Below are 14,323 nucleotides of genomic sequence, written 5' to 3' on the forward strand. Positions count from 1 at the left end.
TAATCTCTCTTTGTTTGCAGATTGAAGAAAGGCCAGAAAAAGACTTTGAGAAGGTAAGAAAGCTGATAGGAATTATATTGATAATCACTTATCGTCACATTTCCATATGTGGAATCAACACTGTATTTGCACAAATCTTGCATAAAATCCACTGCAGGATATGACTGCATGGTATTATAGGTAGTATAGCTTTATATTATTTCAGCTTGACAAGCAGATTTTTCAAAAATGCCTTAATTGAGCAGTGTGAGTCCTAATGACTTTCAACAGGACATTAGACCCTAAATTCCTTAGAGGTAAAGCAACAGAATATCTTTATATTCAGTAGAGCATTTTTAATTATACTGCTATAATGTAATTTGTTTACATAAAATGCAAAAAAAATAGCACTGGCTTTTTTTTAAATTTTATTTTGGAGGTGGACTTCTTATGCAGAATTCAAAACGTTCTAATGCTGCTATTGGAAAGTACATAAAACATGAATGACAAGGGAAAAGATTGACAGTGGAGTTTTGTTAAACGTATCTATATGAGTTTTGGAGCACAAATGTCACTTGGTAGTGTCAGGAAGGCAGGGGGAGAAACACCTACAGGGCACTGTTAAAGTTCTTGGCATGATTAAAATCTGTGCTTGAAATCTTCATCTTTGTCCAGGCTGGTGGGGAAATGATTATTTTACCAGTTCTTAAAGAAGATGCTTTTGTTGCCAAACCCAGTTATGCTGGCAGTATTTTTTTTAGTCTAATCTTAAACTAAGCTGACACATTTCAACACTATTAGAATGATTTGAAAGTAAAAACTGACAGTTGTCATCATGACTAATTTCCAATAACATTTGAAGAAATATTTAAGGAGCCAGTTGAAATAAGGACTTTCCCATCCAAGTGGATACAATTAACCCATCAGGGTTACAATTTTACTTGTCTGATTTGAATAAGTAGTGTACTTTTTGTCTCTCTATCCAAGGGTCTTTAGGTCTGAGTGGAGCTTCTTGATCAGAATAAGCTGGTCTTTTGCTGGAGGAATCAGAATGGAGAAAGTTTTATATATATAAACTGAATCCTTTATTAGCTTTTCACTTATTTTGCTTGGATGATGTAAGAACTTTAATTTCTAGGACAGTTCACAAACAGCATGGTATTTTGGAAACTTTCTCCTTTCTGATTTTTTTTTTATAGATACAGAAATACAAGGATGGAAAGTTTGGTTGATTATAGCACAGAGGTAGTACACTTTTGTAAGAAAGTTGACTTGTCATCATGTAATGCTGATTGCAAGACTATTCAAAATATTGTACAATATCAATAAAGCGCCCACTAAATAGATTAAGAACTGGATAATTGGTCTCAAGAAGCATTTGTCAATGAGGAAGTCAACATTAAACAGGAGTGCTTCTCTTTAGAATTTCGGATAAATGTTAGGCCCAATACCATTCAGTGTTGTTGTTTTTTTATATAAAATCACTGCTGATTAGAATTTGCAGAGACAGATTAATGGAATGATGGATAATAGTAGGGCACTCATACAGATTGATCTGGGTTACTTGATAAACTGGACCCATTCAGCTAACATGCTCTTTAATAAGCTAAATTCAAGGTCTGCAAGGAACCAAGAGTACGGGCCAGACATAGAGAATGGGGGACTATATACCTGAAAACAATATCTTTGAAAAAGACTTGGGGGTGTGTGGTAAAGTACCTGCCAGCGCCCACTCTCTAACTTGACAGAGGGGTTTATTGCCTTTGTCCAGCACCCTTTCTTGATTGCTAACCTGCCTGTGCAGTCATCTGTCTGCCTCTTGCAGTTCTCCAGCCAGATCACATTTCATCCCACTGTTTCTGAGGAACTTGTTAGCAGCAAAATTTCAAACAAGGCAAATACAGTTCCAAACAAATAGTCAGTCTCAATACTGGTTCTCAATACCATATCTGGTCATCTTCTTGATTCGTGTCATCTCTCTGAGTTATGAGATCCTGGGCTTCTCCTTAAAGCCCCTGAACATCAGCTACCCTCAGAAAAAACTCCAAGGAAAATTCAGTTTATACATCACCCTCTTAACCCAGGCTCAGACTTTGAGTCCCTCCTGGGCAGATGTCCAAGTTCCTTTCAGAACAGCTCTTCTGTAGAGTTCTCCCTGGGCCCTCATGAAGCTCCTGAGCCTGTACCAGGAGCAGGCTTTCTTTCTCCTTGTAACTGGGCTTATTCCCCCATTCCCACCTCCTAATTCTTTTCCTAACTCATTTATTAAAGGAAAGCCAAGTCCTCAGCTGGTGTCCCTGCTGCCCCTATTCCCTGCCTGTGACCAGGTGCAGCCATGAGAATACAGTTCTTTGGCTTTTATTAGTTACCCCACCCAATTTCTATTAGTATTGGGAGTAATTTGCTCTATTGCAGGGGCATAGGAGACAAGGGACCCTACCTAGGCTTCCAGTGCAGTGCTCTGGTAGAGAAGGTTATTGCAGTTCTTGGGTGTACAGAGTAGTAGGGAGTGACCTCGATTTCTGTGTGGCCTGCATGAGTGGTAGGAAAAACTGATATGAGTTCTGCATCCAGCTCTTGTGCCACATTTTAACAGGGCTGTTCAAAAATTAGTGCGGAAGTGATCCTGTATATACAGTGCAAAGAGTCTCGCTTCCATCCTTGGCAAGTTGGTAGAATCTGTAATAAAGAACAAAATAAGCAATCACGTGGACAAATATGGTTTGCTGTGGAAGAATCAGCATGGTTATTGTAAAGGTAAATCCTGTCCCACTAGTCTGCTGGAGTTCTCTGAGGGTATTAACAACACTTGAACAAGGGGGATCAGCTGACAAAATATATTTGGACTTCCAAAAAGCTTTTGATGAGGTCCTTCACCAAAGGCTTTTTAAAAAAACTGTTGCCACAGGATTGGAGGGAAGATTCTTTTATGGATTGAGAGGTGGTTAAAAGATAGGTAGCAAAAGATGGGGCTAAATGATCACTCTTCAGGTTGGAGGGAGGTCAAAATAGGGTCTTGCAGCGATCTGTGCTGGGCTGAATTTTGTTCAGTATTTTCACCAATGACCTGGAAATGGGAGTGCACAGTGAGCAAGTTTGCAGATGATACCCAACAATTCTGGGTAGCTAAGTCATAAGCTGACTGAGGGGAGCTGCAGAAAGATCTCACCAAACTTAGTGAGTGGGCAAAAAAATTGGCAGATGAACATTGTTGTCAACAAGTGCAGGGGTAATGCACCTGGGAACCAGCTGTTATGACTCAGGAAAGAGACCTTGGAGTCATTTGTACTTAGTTCTCTAAAAAGTCAGCTTAGTGTGCAGTAGTGACCAAAAAAGCCAATAAAATGTTGGACATCATTAAGAATTGAAAACAACATCATTAAGACGTCATTAAGAATTGAAAACAAAAAGGAGAACATCTTCATGCCAATCCGGGATGTGCCCACATCTTGAATACTGTGTACAGTTCTGGTCCTCACATCTCAAAAAAGATGTAGTAGAATTAGGAAAGGTACAGAGAAGGGTAACCAAAATGATAAGGGACCTGGAACAGTTGCCATACCAAGAAAGACTGTAAAGACTAGAACTCTTCAGTTTGGAAGAAAGAAGGCTGAGGGGGGGAATATGATAGAGATCTGTAAAATCATGAAGGGTGTGGACCAAGTAAACAGGGAACTGTTCAAGTCCCTGAATACTAGGACTAGGGGGCACCTACTGAAATTAGTAGGAGACAGGTTTAAACCTAACAACAGAGAGACCTTTTTTGTACAACACAGTTAACTTGTGGAAGTCATTGCCACAGGAGGTGGTAGAGGCAGATAGCATAACCAGGTTGAAAAAAGGACTAGATAAATGTATGGATAATAGATCTATTAATGGTTATTGAACAGAATGGTTGAAGATATTTCTTCCCTGGCATCTCTAGACCAACAATAGTGGATGCCAGGGAGAGTTATGAATATGATTTACTCTATCTCTGTCTGTTTCAGTCCTCTTCCTCTAGCAGCCTCTGTCAGAGACAGGACACTGGGTTAAATGGACCATTTGTCTGACCAAGTGTGGCACTGCTTAGATTCTTTAGAAAAGGGACACAAAATGACTAAGTACTGTAGAATGAGAGTCTTATAAAGTTAAGTTTATTTAGCTTTTCAAAAAAAAGGTTTGAGAGGTGACTTTAATTGTAGTGTATAAATATCTTCATGGAGAGAGAGAACCACACACTAAAAGCCCCTTTAATCTAACGGAAAACCAGTGGTTGGAAACTGAAATCAGACAAACTCAAATTAGAAGTAAGGCACAATTTTAAATGAGAATATTTAACTAGCTGAGAAAACAACCAAGGGAAGTGGAGTGGTGAATTCTCAGTCCCCTGATATTGTCCTATCACAATAGGGTGCCGCCTTGAAAGGTTTTGCTTTAGTTAGGCACAGGTAGTGTGCACTTCTGTGGCATGTGATAGCATTATACGATCTAATAGTCCTCTCTAACCGTAAAACCTGTTAATATTATAGAATCAATTCAGTGGAAGTACATGTTTCCCAGTTTACCACCCTTCTATGGAACTTAAGCTCCCTATGGAACTTAAGCCTCTGTATTCAAATACTGGCCCCCTAGGACTGATATCAGAAGTGCCAAATTATAATTGCTTCACATGGATTCATGTCTGTTTGTTAACAGAAGTAAAAGCCACAGGCATGTTTCCTATAAGTCTCCAAATGGCAAAGTGATGGTAATTGCTGTCAGTCATTTCCATCTGGACCCAAATTTGAACAGCTGACCTCAGAATAAAAGACTGTGTTCTAGTAACTATACTGTATCACAACCTTATGAAACCAGCAGGATGTAAAATTTGTACATCCAAACTTTTGTGCATCACTGAAGCACAATGCCTGGTGTATCTTCCAGATGATATATTTGCTATTGCTGAACATTACTTTTTTTTAATGGTTCCAGAAAGATAATTATAGCAGTTTGTTCTCTCCACCTAAAAATAAGTGAATCGCACTCTGAGAATTGATATATATTCATTTTTTATGTTTAAAAATATTTCATAACTATTGTATTTTAACTGTGTATATTTTTAGGGAGCTCGTACTGTGTCAAGCTTATCAGCAGCTACACTCGCCTCTCTGGGTGGAACTTCCTCCCGGAGAGGCAGCGGAGATACCTCTATCTCAGTTGATACAGAAGCATCCATTAGAGAAATTAAGGTAAGAAACTTTTATAAAACAAGTTATTTCTGGGATCTGTCACTTGCTGGAACACACATTCTACTCAGTCTGTCTGTCTTCATGCTTTTTTTTTCTACTATGTGAGCAGTAGAGTTGTTTAAAAGCAGAGGCATTTATTTCCTTAACAGGTGATGGGAATTTACACAAGCAAATTAGTATTGACATAGGATACCAAAACCACCCCATGCAGGACTAGAAGATGCAAGCCTGTTTAATTCCACATTGGAAAGTAACCGATCTGTCTTGTTCCAGTTGATTGGCTAGTTTTTAAATCGTCAAATAGTTTTAATATTTGAAAAACAGTGCATATCTTTCCTAAAGATGTGCCTTATCCAATCAGAACCTAAGATCTTGAGGCAAGTGAAAATACACTGGCCTGCCTCATACAGGAGAGCAGACTAAATGGTCTTAATGTTTCCATCTGGCATTAAAAATCTACGACGGCAAGAAACCGACCCAATAAAACATAGTAATGACAGGCTTGAAATGATGTAAGAAATGTTACATTTGTCTTTTGTACAGCTTTCTATAAAATAGTTTTGCAGTGTGATGTTTCTCATATGAATAATAAAGATTGGGATAAGAAAGTTGAAAATGTTTAAAAAACAGCAAATGTCTACTTAGGCCAATATTTCTACCATTATTAAATTATAAACGAGATGGCCTTCAGAGCACAGAATTATTGTATAGAAAAGTCCTCCTTAAATATTTATCATCTTAAAGTGGTTGATGGGAAAAGGAACATGTGGTCTACTAAAACCTCTCTATTTCTAATTTTGTGTTCTGAAGTTACCATTATTAAAATTATCTGGACTGTAAAAGCTAATCCAAATAGTTTTGTCCTGATGCCAGAACTGTAAAACAAGTAAAAGAGAGAGAGAGAGGTGGCTTAGCTGTATTAGTCTGAAGTCAGGCAGAAGGCAGTTCTGGGTGTGGGGCACCTAAGAGAATAATTGTTCAGAAAGACAAGATTTTGTAGGCAACAGTTTCCTTCATCAGATGCTATGAATTGACTTGCAGGAGGAGTCCTAAATAGAAAGGAATAAAATAATATAAATACAAAAATAGGGACAGGGTGAGGAAAGCGGGGGGGGGCATTGTTGCGAGAGGTGAAGATAGGTTGAAGAGATCAAAAGGGATAAACAAAGCAGTTAACCCATTGAGGCATACACTAGTTGTAGAAGCTAGTCCAAGTAATGGAATAAGAAACAAGAATAAAATATAGTAATTTGAAGGTGACCAGAGAGAGAATAGTGTTTAAGTGGTCTCATAATTTAATTAGCTTTTTAATCTTTTTCCCCTACAATATTTATCCATGCCTCCTAGGCCTGCTGTTTTTGTTTCTTGGGCTTTCTATGACAGTTGTCACCCAGTATCTGAGAAGCTTACATCAGGGGTGCTTAGCTTCTGGCCTGTGGGCCACATGCGGCATGTGGAGCCATCATATCTGGCCCACGGGGCTCCCCACAGGTCAGGAAATTTGGTGGCGGGGGAGTGGTGGCCATTAATATGACTACCCTCCCCTGCTGCCAAATTCCCAAACCCCAAGCCCTGCATGGCTGGTTGGGGCCAGGCCACACCTGCTTCCCTGCCCCCTCATGGGACCAGTTTGGGACTAGGCTATCCCCCCTCCTCCCAGAGTACCATTTTAGGGCCAGGCCATGCTCCCTCCCACCCATGGGGCTAGGTTGCCCCACTCCTTCCTCCGTGCAGCTGGATGGTGCCAACAGGGCCTGCCCCAGATGCCAGATTTGGCCCCCCCCAGCAAATCCAGGCTGCACACAGATTGGGCACTGCACATCCGGCAAATTCATCTTTGTGACACCCTTGTTGAGTGCTAGGAGGGAAATAGTATTTCTCAGTTACGGATGGGGAGTTAAGGCAGATCGAGTAGGTTATTTTCCTGCTGGAGAATTGGAAACCAATCTAGGTAACAGTCAGTTCTTTAAACAAAAGGCCATCCCTTTTTTGAATCGTTTCATTTTTTCAAATTATTAAGACAGGTGAATGGCAAGGTGATTGGCTGAAAAGCCTCTGAGCATGTTTACTATGAAGATTAGAAAATTCAAAATGAAGTGGAAGCTTATCTGTAAATGTAAATTCTGACCCGACTTCTCTCTCAACTCTAAATTTGCCCATTAGTTTTCTTGACATCATTCACCTTTTCTTACCATTTCCCTCAGGAGATCAATGAGTTAAAGGACCAGATTCAGGATGTAGAAGGCAAATACATGCAGGGATTGAAAGAAATGAAGGTACCAGTTTATTGCAGACTGAATGTTTGATAATTAACACAAGCTAAACTTTCAGAGAGGCACAGTGAGAATGATAACTAGAATGTAATGTGCATGCTTTTCTTCTGAATGCTCTGAATGGTCTGAAAAGCATTTAATCTGTGGGGAAAATATACAGCCTGTTTTAAAGTCCAGTGAATCCTTTCTTTGAATAATTCTGGTGAAATGCATCTAAATCATTAACTGCTGTAGAAAAAAGCCACTAATTTCTATTGCATGTCTTGTATTTTGTTGTCTCGAAGATATCAAACTTCGTTGATATTGTAATTCTGCATCCAAAGTTTACCATCTAAAAAAACTAATCAGCTTATTATGGAACAGTAAAAAACATGTGCAAGAAGATATTGGTCAAAAAGCAAAATAAAAGTAAACACCGATTATTGAGCATGTAGCCAACCTTTGGCCTTCAATGCCATGGTATGTTGGGAGTTCAGTGGATCTTAAGAGACCTGATAATGAATCCTAGTTAATAAACTGTGTATGCCAGGGAAGCATCTATCAAATATCAGGAGTGTAAAAGTAGCCCTTATGGAATGTCCCGATGGAATAGGCAAACTTTCCTAGCAGTTGCATGGAAGGAATACTTATAAATATTAACGCGCACACTGGATTTTGGTACAACACATAACTATTGATTTGACACTGCACATTGTGATCAGTGACACTGGCTCCACTTCTGAAAATAGCAAGCTTGCAAGATATTTTATTAGACCTTGGCACACTTGAGCTGATAATGTAATGCATGTTAGCATTGTTCATAAACTAAAACTTATGTTTCCACTCCTCCGCTCAAGGGCACAAGATGTGGAATTCCTGGCATCCCAAGTGCCCTGCAAATGTGAAAAGCCAGTTTGTGCCCTTTAAAAGCCTTTTTTCTCTGACTGAATGTAAAATTGTAGATATTGCATGTCAGAAACAGTTGCCTAGAATTTTGTAATTAGGGTCCCTTACACTACAGAAAGGTGTCTTTTTTTGTTGTTGTTGTGGCATCAGGTGTACTGGGATGTCTCCCAGCACAGCTGAACCAATAGATCAGCAGAAACCAATGTCTCCAGGGTTGACGTCCCACAGGATCGAGTCCCTGCCACCCCTGGGAATTCTGGGGCCTGATCTTGCCTTGGGTGCTACACCCCAATCTTGGACATGTCTGAACCCCATGGCCATTGCCTCGCCTGCAGAGGATTCCTGAGCCATGTGTTCCACACCACGCCCTGTGCTAGCCCATGTAAGCTGGAGATTCTCCCAAATTGCAGAGAGACACCCTATGAATCCCCTGACAGGGTTGAGCAAAGCATCTTGAAACATGCCCTGCATGTCCCTCAGCAGATTTAGGGTGCAGCACCATGAAATTTATGCCCCGGGAATCCCCTGCAAAGAAACTGAGACATCCTCCTTTATAAGGCATCACAAGCAGTGACTACATTGATCTCACAAACATTTTAGGGCAGTTGGAGCATGACAAGGGATAGGGACATCTGTTCACTTGCAAATTATGCAGCTATAAAAAATTTTATTGAAGCACAAGGGCTATGTCTGTTTGCACCCATAGAGTGTGTTTATAATTTGCTCATGGGTAGAAATGTTGCAGTTCTGCCCATGTTTTTGAGGACTCAACAAGTTTGACTTTCCTTATTCACTTCTGAGCTTGTTTTTGCCATAGAACATGGAATATGTATTTTAATTAAAACCTCTTTTCTAGCTGGAGTAACTTCCTTTAGAAGTTACCAACAAGAGACTAGACCAAGATAAAATCCTGCCCTGACAGGATAAATGTATTAATGGATAGATTTGGCTTGATCTTCAGTGAGTGCAGTGACTGTTTTAAAAAATGAAAATTAACATTTGCTTTGTGAAAAGGTGTGATAGAATTAGATAATACTAATAAGACATTCCTGACTCTTGATATGATTCTGCATTCTCTGTAAACTCCTAATAGCGTGTATTTTGTTTCTAACTAATCTCAAGGATTTAAGCATATCGGTGTTCTTATTTCTGGTGGATCTTTGTTCAGTTCTGATATTAATCTAACAGAATGGGAATGCTAGAAATAGATGACATTGTATCATCACTGCTCATGTGTTATTAATTATGAAACTTTATACATTGATGGACTCTTGGTCCTCTTTTAATTAAAAAATAAAAGACATGTACATATCTCCTTTTTCCCCTCGCACATATGCTTGCTGTTGGGACTTGTAGTGCAGCATAGAAAATGGTCCTCAGCATTGTTTGAGTTGTTAGATGAGTCGGAATAGCTGCTGTTTATCTGAATTACTCTTATCTTCAGGTTGGGGGTTAACCAGTCTTAGTTGTCAAGTTGGCAGGACATTGGGCTTTTTTTGTAGAGCAGATTACGGTCACACAGGGTTAGTTTGGGAGATAAACCTGGTTTGTTTTGGATGATGCAAAATTTTAACCAAAAGTGTGTGTAAGTTTAGTGTTGGTTTCAGGAGCTGCAGTATTTTTTTAAAAGCCATCACAGTGCCCTAATGCGAAAGAGCAAAGAATGCAGATAACTCTTCCCCAACCCTGGGATCCAGTTAAGTAAAGTACCATATTTACTCGAATTCAAGACAACCCTGTATATGAGATCAACTCCCTCTAATTAAATTCTATAAATGAAAAAATTATAAATTCCTCACTGCTTGCAAGGGGATGGCAGGTGGTATGGGGAAGTCAAGCAGTTTGCCCCCTGTTTGGGTCTGCCTCCCTGCTACTTCTGCCTCCTGCCTAGTCCAGGCTGCAGCATGGATGGAGCCTGCTGGTGTGGAGCACAGGTAAGGTGGGGGAGGAAGAGGGGCAAGCAGGGGAGCAGAGAGTGCATTGGTGGGGAGCTGGGAAAGAGGCAGGGGCAAGCAGCAGCTGTGGCTGCAGCCCTGACCCCAGGTAGCCCAAACCACAGCAGCTGCTTTTCCTCCCCTACGCCCCCCCCGCCCCCCCCCCCAACCTGATTCTGAGCCCAAGGGGCATTTTCCCTGTTAAATGGAGGGTGGATGAATACCTTGTCTTAAAATTGATTACAGTACTTAAGCACACGATTACAATAATTAGGTTTAATGATATTACAGATGTGCTATAGGGCTTCTGTAGCTTGTTGAATAAAGATTGTGGCTCAGAAGATAGAGATGTTTTCTTTATTTTTTTTTTATATCTCACTATAGTTGCAAATTAACATAATTATTATATATTCATTCTCTGCAGGACTCCCTAGCAGAAGTTGAAGAAAAATATAAGAAAGCTATGGTGTCCAATGCTCAACTAGATAATGAGAAAACAAATTTCATGTACCAAGTAGACACCCTGAAAGATGCACTGTTAGAGTTGGAAGAACAACTGGCAGAGTCAAAGAGGCAATATGAAGAGAAAAGCAAGGTAAATGTACAGCACTAGAGCCTTCATGAAAAGCTGAAAGTCAGAGCTGAACAGTATCCTCGGGGAGGAGCAATGGCACTACTACTGAAATTATCTTCTTTTTTTTTTTAAGTACCAAGATAACATGATAATTGGTGTCCCTGCTGCCTTTTTCTGTCTTCATCTGTTAAGTTCACATTTTTGTAAGGCAGCTTCCAGTATGTGAAGAATCTTATCTTTCATGAGAGAGATCATACGCTTCGTTCGTATTATGATTCTTGCAACAAACCCAAAACGTATTTCTGACTCAGAAGTTTTATTGATAGTAACTTCTGAAAATATATTTTTCTTCTAGAATGTTACATCATATGAAGTTTGTTCAAAAGGCCGTAAGTGTGTAATGAGAGATGCATATCTTAAGGTGGTGTTAGAGTGATGTTGTAGTAGGGGTGGTTCAGGAATTATGCAAGAGGCAAGGATCTTTGTGGGTGATATCTTGTATTAGACCAGCTGCAGGGTTGGAATAAACTTAGATAAATCATCAAATGCAAGGCATTCCTCATCAGGTCTGAGGGAAGAAGGTGGCACTGTGATTAAAAGCAGTGAGCAGGGATTTGGAATTGGAGAAGAGAGATTCCCAGGGACAGCAAACAAAGTTAACTGAAGAAAAGAAGCTTGGTTAATTGAAGATGAAAACCTATCAAAAGGGAAGATGGTCATTATCCCCTCTAGTGTAAAGGAAGAATTTCAGGCATCAGGTAGATTGTAGTATGCCTTCTTAATTAAGATATTCATATGGTTCAGTATTGAAAATATTATACCAGTGGCTTGAACTTATGCTGCATTAACAGGTAATGATAGTAGTGCCATTAATTGAGTATCTCTTAGTTTACTTCCACTTGGTATTTTTCATAAGTCTTGTGCTAACTTCAGAAGTGTACTCTTTGGCTAATAAGATTAGTTGATGTGCATCCAACATCATGTATGGCTCTAGGAAAATATTTGTTTGAAATTTCACAGTGAACTGGCCAAATGGTAGAGTCCTACATAGGAAATAAAACCTAACTGTTTTCTGTATCATTCACCTCTGAGGTCAGCAGGACCTGGGAGTACTTTAAGTACTGCATGCTTTGACAGAAAATAAACAAACCAAAATCCTCCGCCTACTGTATTATACAATAGTGTATAAAAGATACGAAGAGTTGCATCTAATTTATTGTTCCTGCATTATAGATGTTTGAAATAAGAGATGATAAATTAGAGCAGCTTGTAGAACAAATTTAAAGAATATTCCGAACTGTCTTATGCGGAGTGTTTTGTTTAGCAATTCCTTTCTTCTGTTCTTCATAAAATAAAGACTTTTCCAGTCACTAAAACATGCTTATAAACTTAATTTCTTCTGTCTTCAGGAGTTTGAGAGGGAAAGGCATGCTCATAGCGTATTGCAGTTTCAGTTCACAGAAATGAAAGAAGCCTTGAAGCAAAGAGAAGAAATGCTTGCAGTAAGTAATTTCTTCTTGTGTTTACTGGCTTTCATGACCCGTGTGTTTCAAACTAGAAGATAAAATATAGAAGGCTCTGTGAGGATTGGAGAGTCTTATTCACTGCCTCACATTTTGCTGCTGAAGAAATACTATAAGGTCAGTCCATTAGTCGTTTTTTAAAACGTTGGGACAGATAACAGTATTTTATAATTACGTTTTTTATTTTGCACTATTTTTAATTTCCAGGAACAAATTTATTGTCTGAGACAGTACTTTTAAGAGAATTTTTTTAAGGAACATTTTTTGTGTTCCAATTCAAATCAGCCAAATCAATTCCAAATCCATGAGTCGTTCAAGAATCAAATGTGGCCATAATACCCACAAACTTCTTCCACCCCCACCTGGGGCTTCAGATGCTTCCAAATCCTTTGGCGGGCATCCTACATACAGGCCCAAGCCTGGAAGCTTGGGGTTCGGATGTCCCTGAGTTTGATTTGCCCTCTGCCATGTGGCCAGAGGAGCAGGTTAGGGAAGGGTCTCCCATTTCCATAAAGTTAGCATGTAGCAGAGATCCTCCCACTGGAACCTGGCCAGTGGGAAGCTGACTGTGAGGCTTTCATAGGGAGTTCTGTCTGCAAGCAGACAAAGGTGCAACCCTCAACTACACAGTGGCATTTTAATTGCATTACCTTGGTCAGGGTATTTCCCCTGCCACCATTGTAGTCATAGTATTTCCCCTGCCAGATAGGAGAGGGATAGGCAACTGGCATAAAAGTGAAATCAAAATAGCTCCGCTAACCTAGTATATGCCTGCCTTCTGCTGGGTGGGATTGGATGTTCACAGTATGATAGACTTCAGGAGCTGTTTTAACTTTTCTTAAGGAAAACAGTTGGGATGTATGTGGGCCAGTTACAGAGCTGGACATGTGGGTAGTCTTTTTTTATTCTCCTAATGTCTCATTTAATTGTTCCTTTGTGTCACTACAATCTTGAGTCTTTTCTTCTGGTTAATCCTTTATCTGCTTTCTGTCTCCCTGTTTGGTCCTGCCCATCAGGAAATCCAACAGCTGCAACAGAAACAGGAGAACTATGTCAGGGAAATTTCTGATCTTCAGGAGACAGTAGAGTGGAAAGACAAAAAAATAGGGGTAGGACTCTAATGCAACATCTGAAATTTGTTATAGTTGGTGCTGTGCTTTGCTAGTAAATTCTGCATCTGCAAATCCTCATGAATGAAATAGTCTATTTAATAGGGTTTTTTTAGTAAGGCCATCTCAATATATGACCTGCAGTTTGTCAAATACGCTCTTTAAATTGGATTTTGGATTTAACTCAAAAGATAGAAACCAAGAAAACGCTGACCCACTGACCTGCAGAGTTGAACACTGCATAGAATTCTCTTAGTGTGCTGAAATATGCATGCTTATGTCAATGTAGTGATCTTCATTAAAGTGAAGGCTATTCATGATGTGATTTCATTGCAGAATAAAAATATTTTTGCTTATTCAAATTTGTTTTTAATTACTAACTAAGGCCATACCTGCAGTATGGTAAAGGAACACTCGATTTGTTTATAGATTGTAGATTAGGAAGAACATTTCCACCTCTTTATTCCCCACCTGTATAAGTTAAATGTTAGGGATGTGTGAGGCTTTGGTAGTCAATTCAATTCGGAGGAGATTCGGCCTGTTTTGGCAACAGAATCTCCGAACCCAAATCAAATTGGGAGACCAATTAAAAGATCCAAATCAAACGGGCAGCCTCCGAATCAATTCAGAAAAGATTCGACCGTAGACTAAACAAGCAGCATTCCTCACCACGCTGGAAACAGCTGCCTCCAGCTGGTAAGTCTGTTGTGGTGGTCAGAGGGACAAGAGAAGGGGTGTGGGGAAGGGAGGGATTGAGGCTGGGGCAGGGGGGTGCAGGACTTGGGAAGGTGGGTGGAGGGGGGTGGGATGTGAGCGCAGCAGCTCTGGAAGTGGGG

At 39.9% G+C, this 14,323-nt stretch overlaps 1 protein-coding gene across 40 annotated transcripts in view; it reads left to right on the forward strand.

Annotated features, from left to right (window-relative positions):
- LRRFIP1 (LRR binding FLII interacting protein 1) overlaps positions 1 to 14,323 on the forward strand; it is a 105,231-nt gene that overhangs the window by 69,575 nt on the left and 21,333 nt on the right. For 31 of the 40 annotated variants that reach the window (XR_003095982.1, XM_025213941.1, XM_025213942.1 and 28 more), the window contains 6 exons: positions 21 to 53; positions 5,064 to 5,189; positions 7,394 to 7,465; positions 10,706 to 10,876; positions 12,265 to 12,357; positions 13,395 to 13,487. Coding sequence is in view for 39 of the 40 variants with exons in the window: in XM_025213941.1 (XP_025069726.1) it covers positions 21 to 53; positions 5,064 to 5,189; positions 7,394 to 7,465; positions 10,706 to 10,876; positions 12,265 to 12,357; positions 13,395 to 13,487 (588 nt within the window). In the remaining variant the exon portion in view is untranslated. The remainder of the gene's footprint in view (positions 1 to 20; positions 54 to 5,063; positions 5,190 to 7,393; positions 7,466 to 10,705; positions 10,877 to 12,264; positions 12,358 to 13,394; positions 13,488 to 14,323) is intronic. The other 9 variants (XM_025213944.1, XM_006032259.3, XM_025213918.1 and 6 more) reach the window with 3 other exon arrangements.

Source organism: Alligator sinensis, unplaced genomic scaffold (assembly GCF_000455745.1).
Source record: "Alligator sinensis unplaced genomic scaffold, ASM45574v1 scaffold1003_1, whole genome shotgun sequence".
Lineage (NCBI taxonomy): Eukaryota > Metazoa > Chordata > Crocodylia > Alligatoridae > Alligator > Alligator sinensis.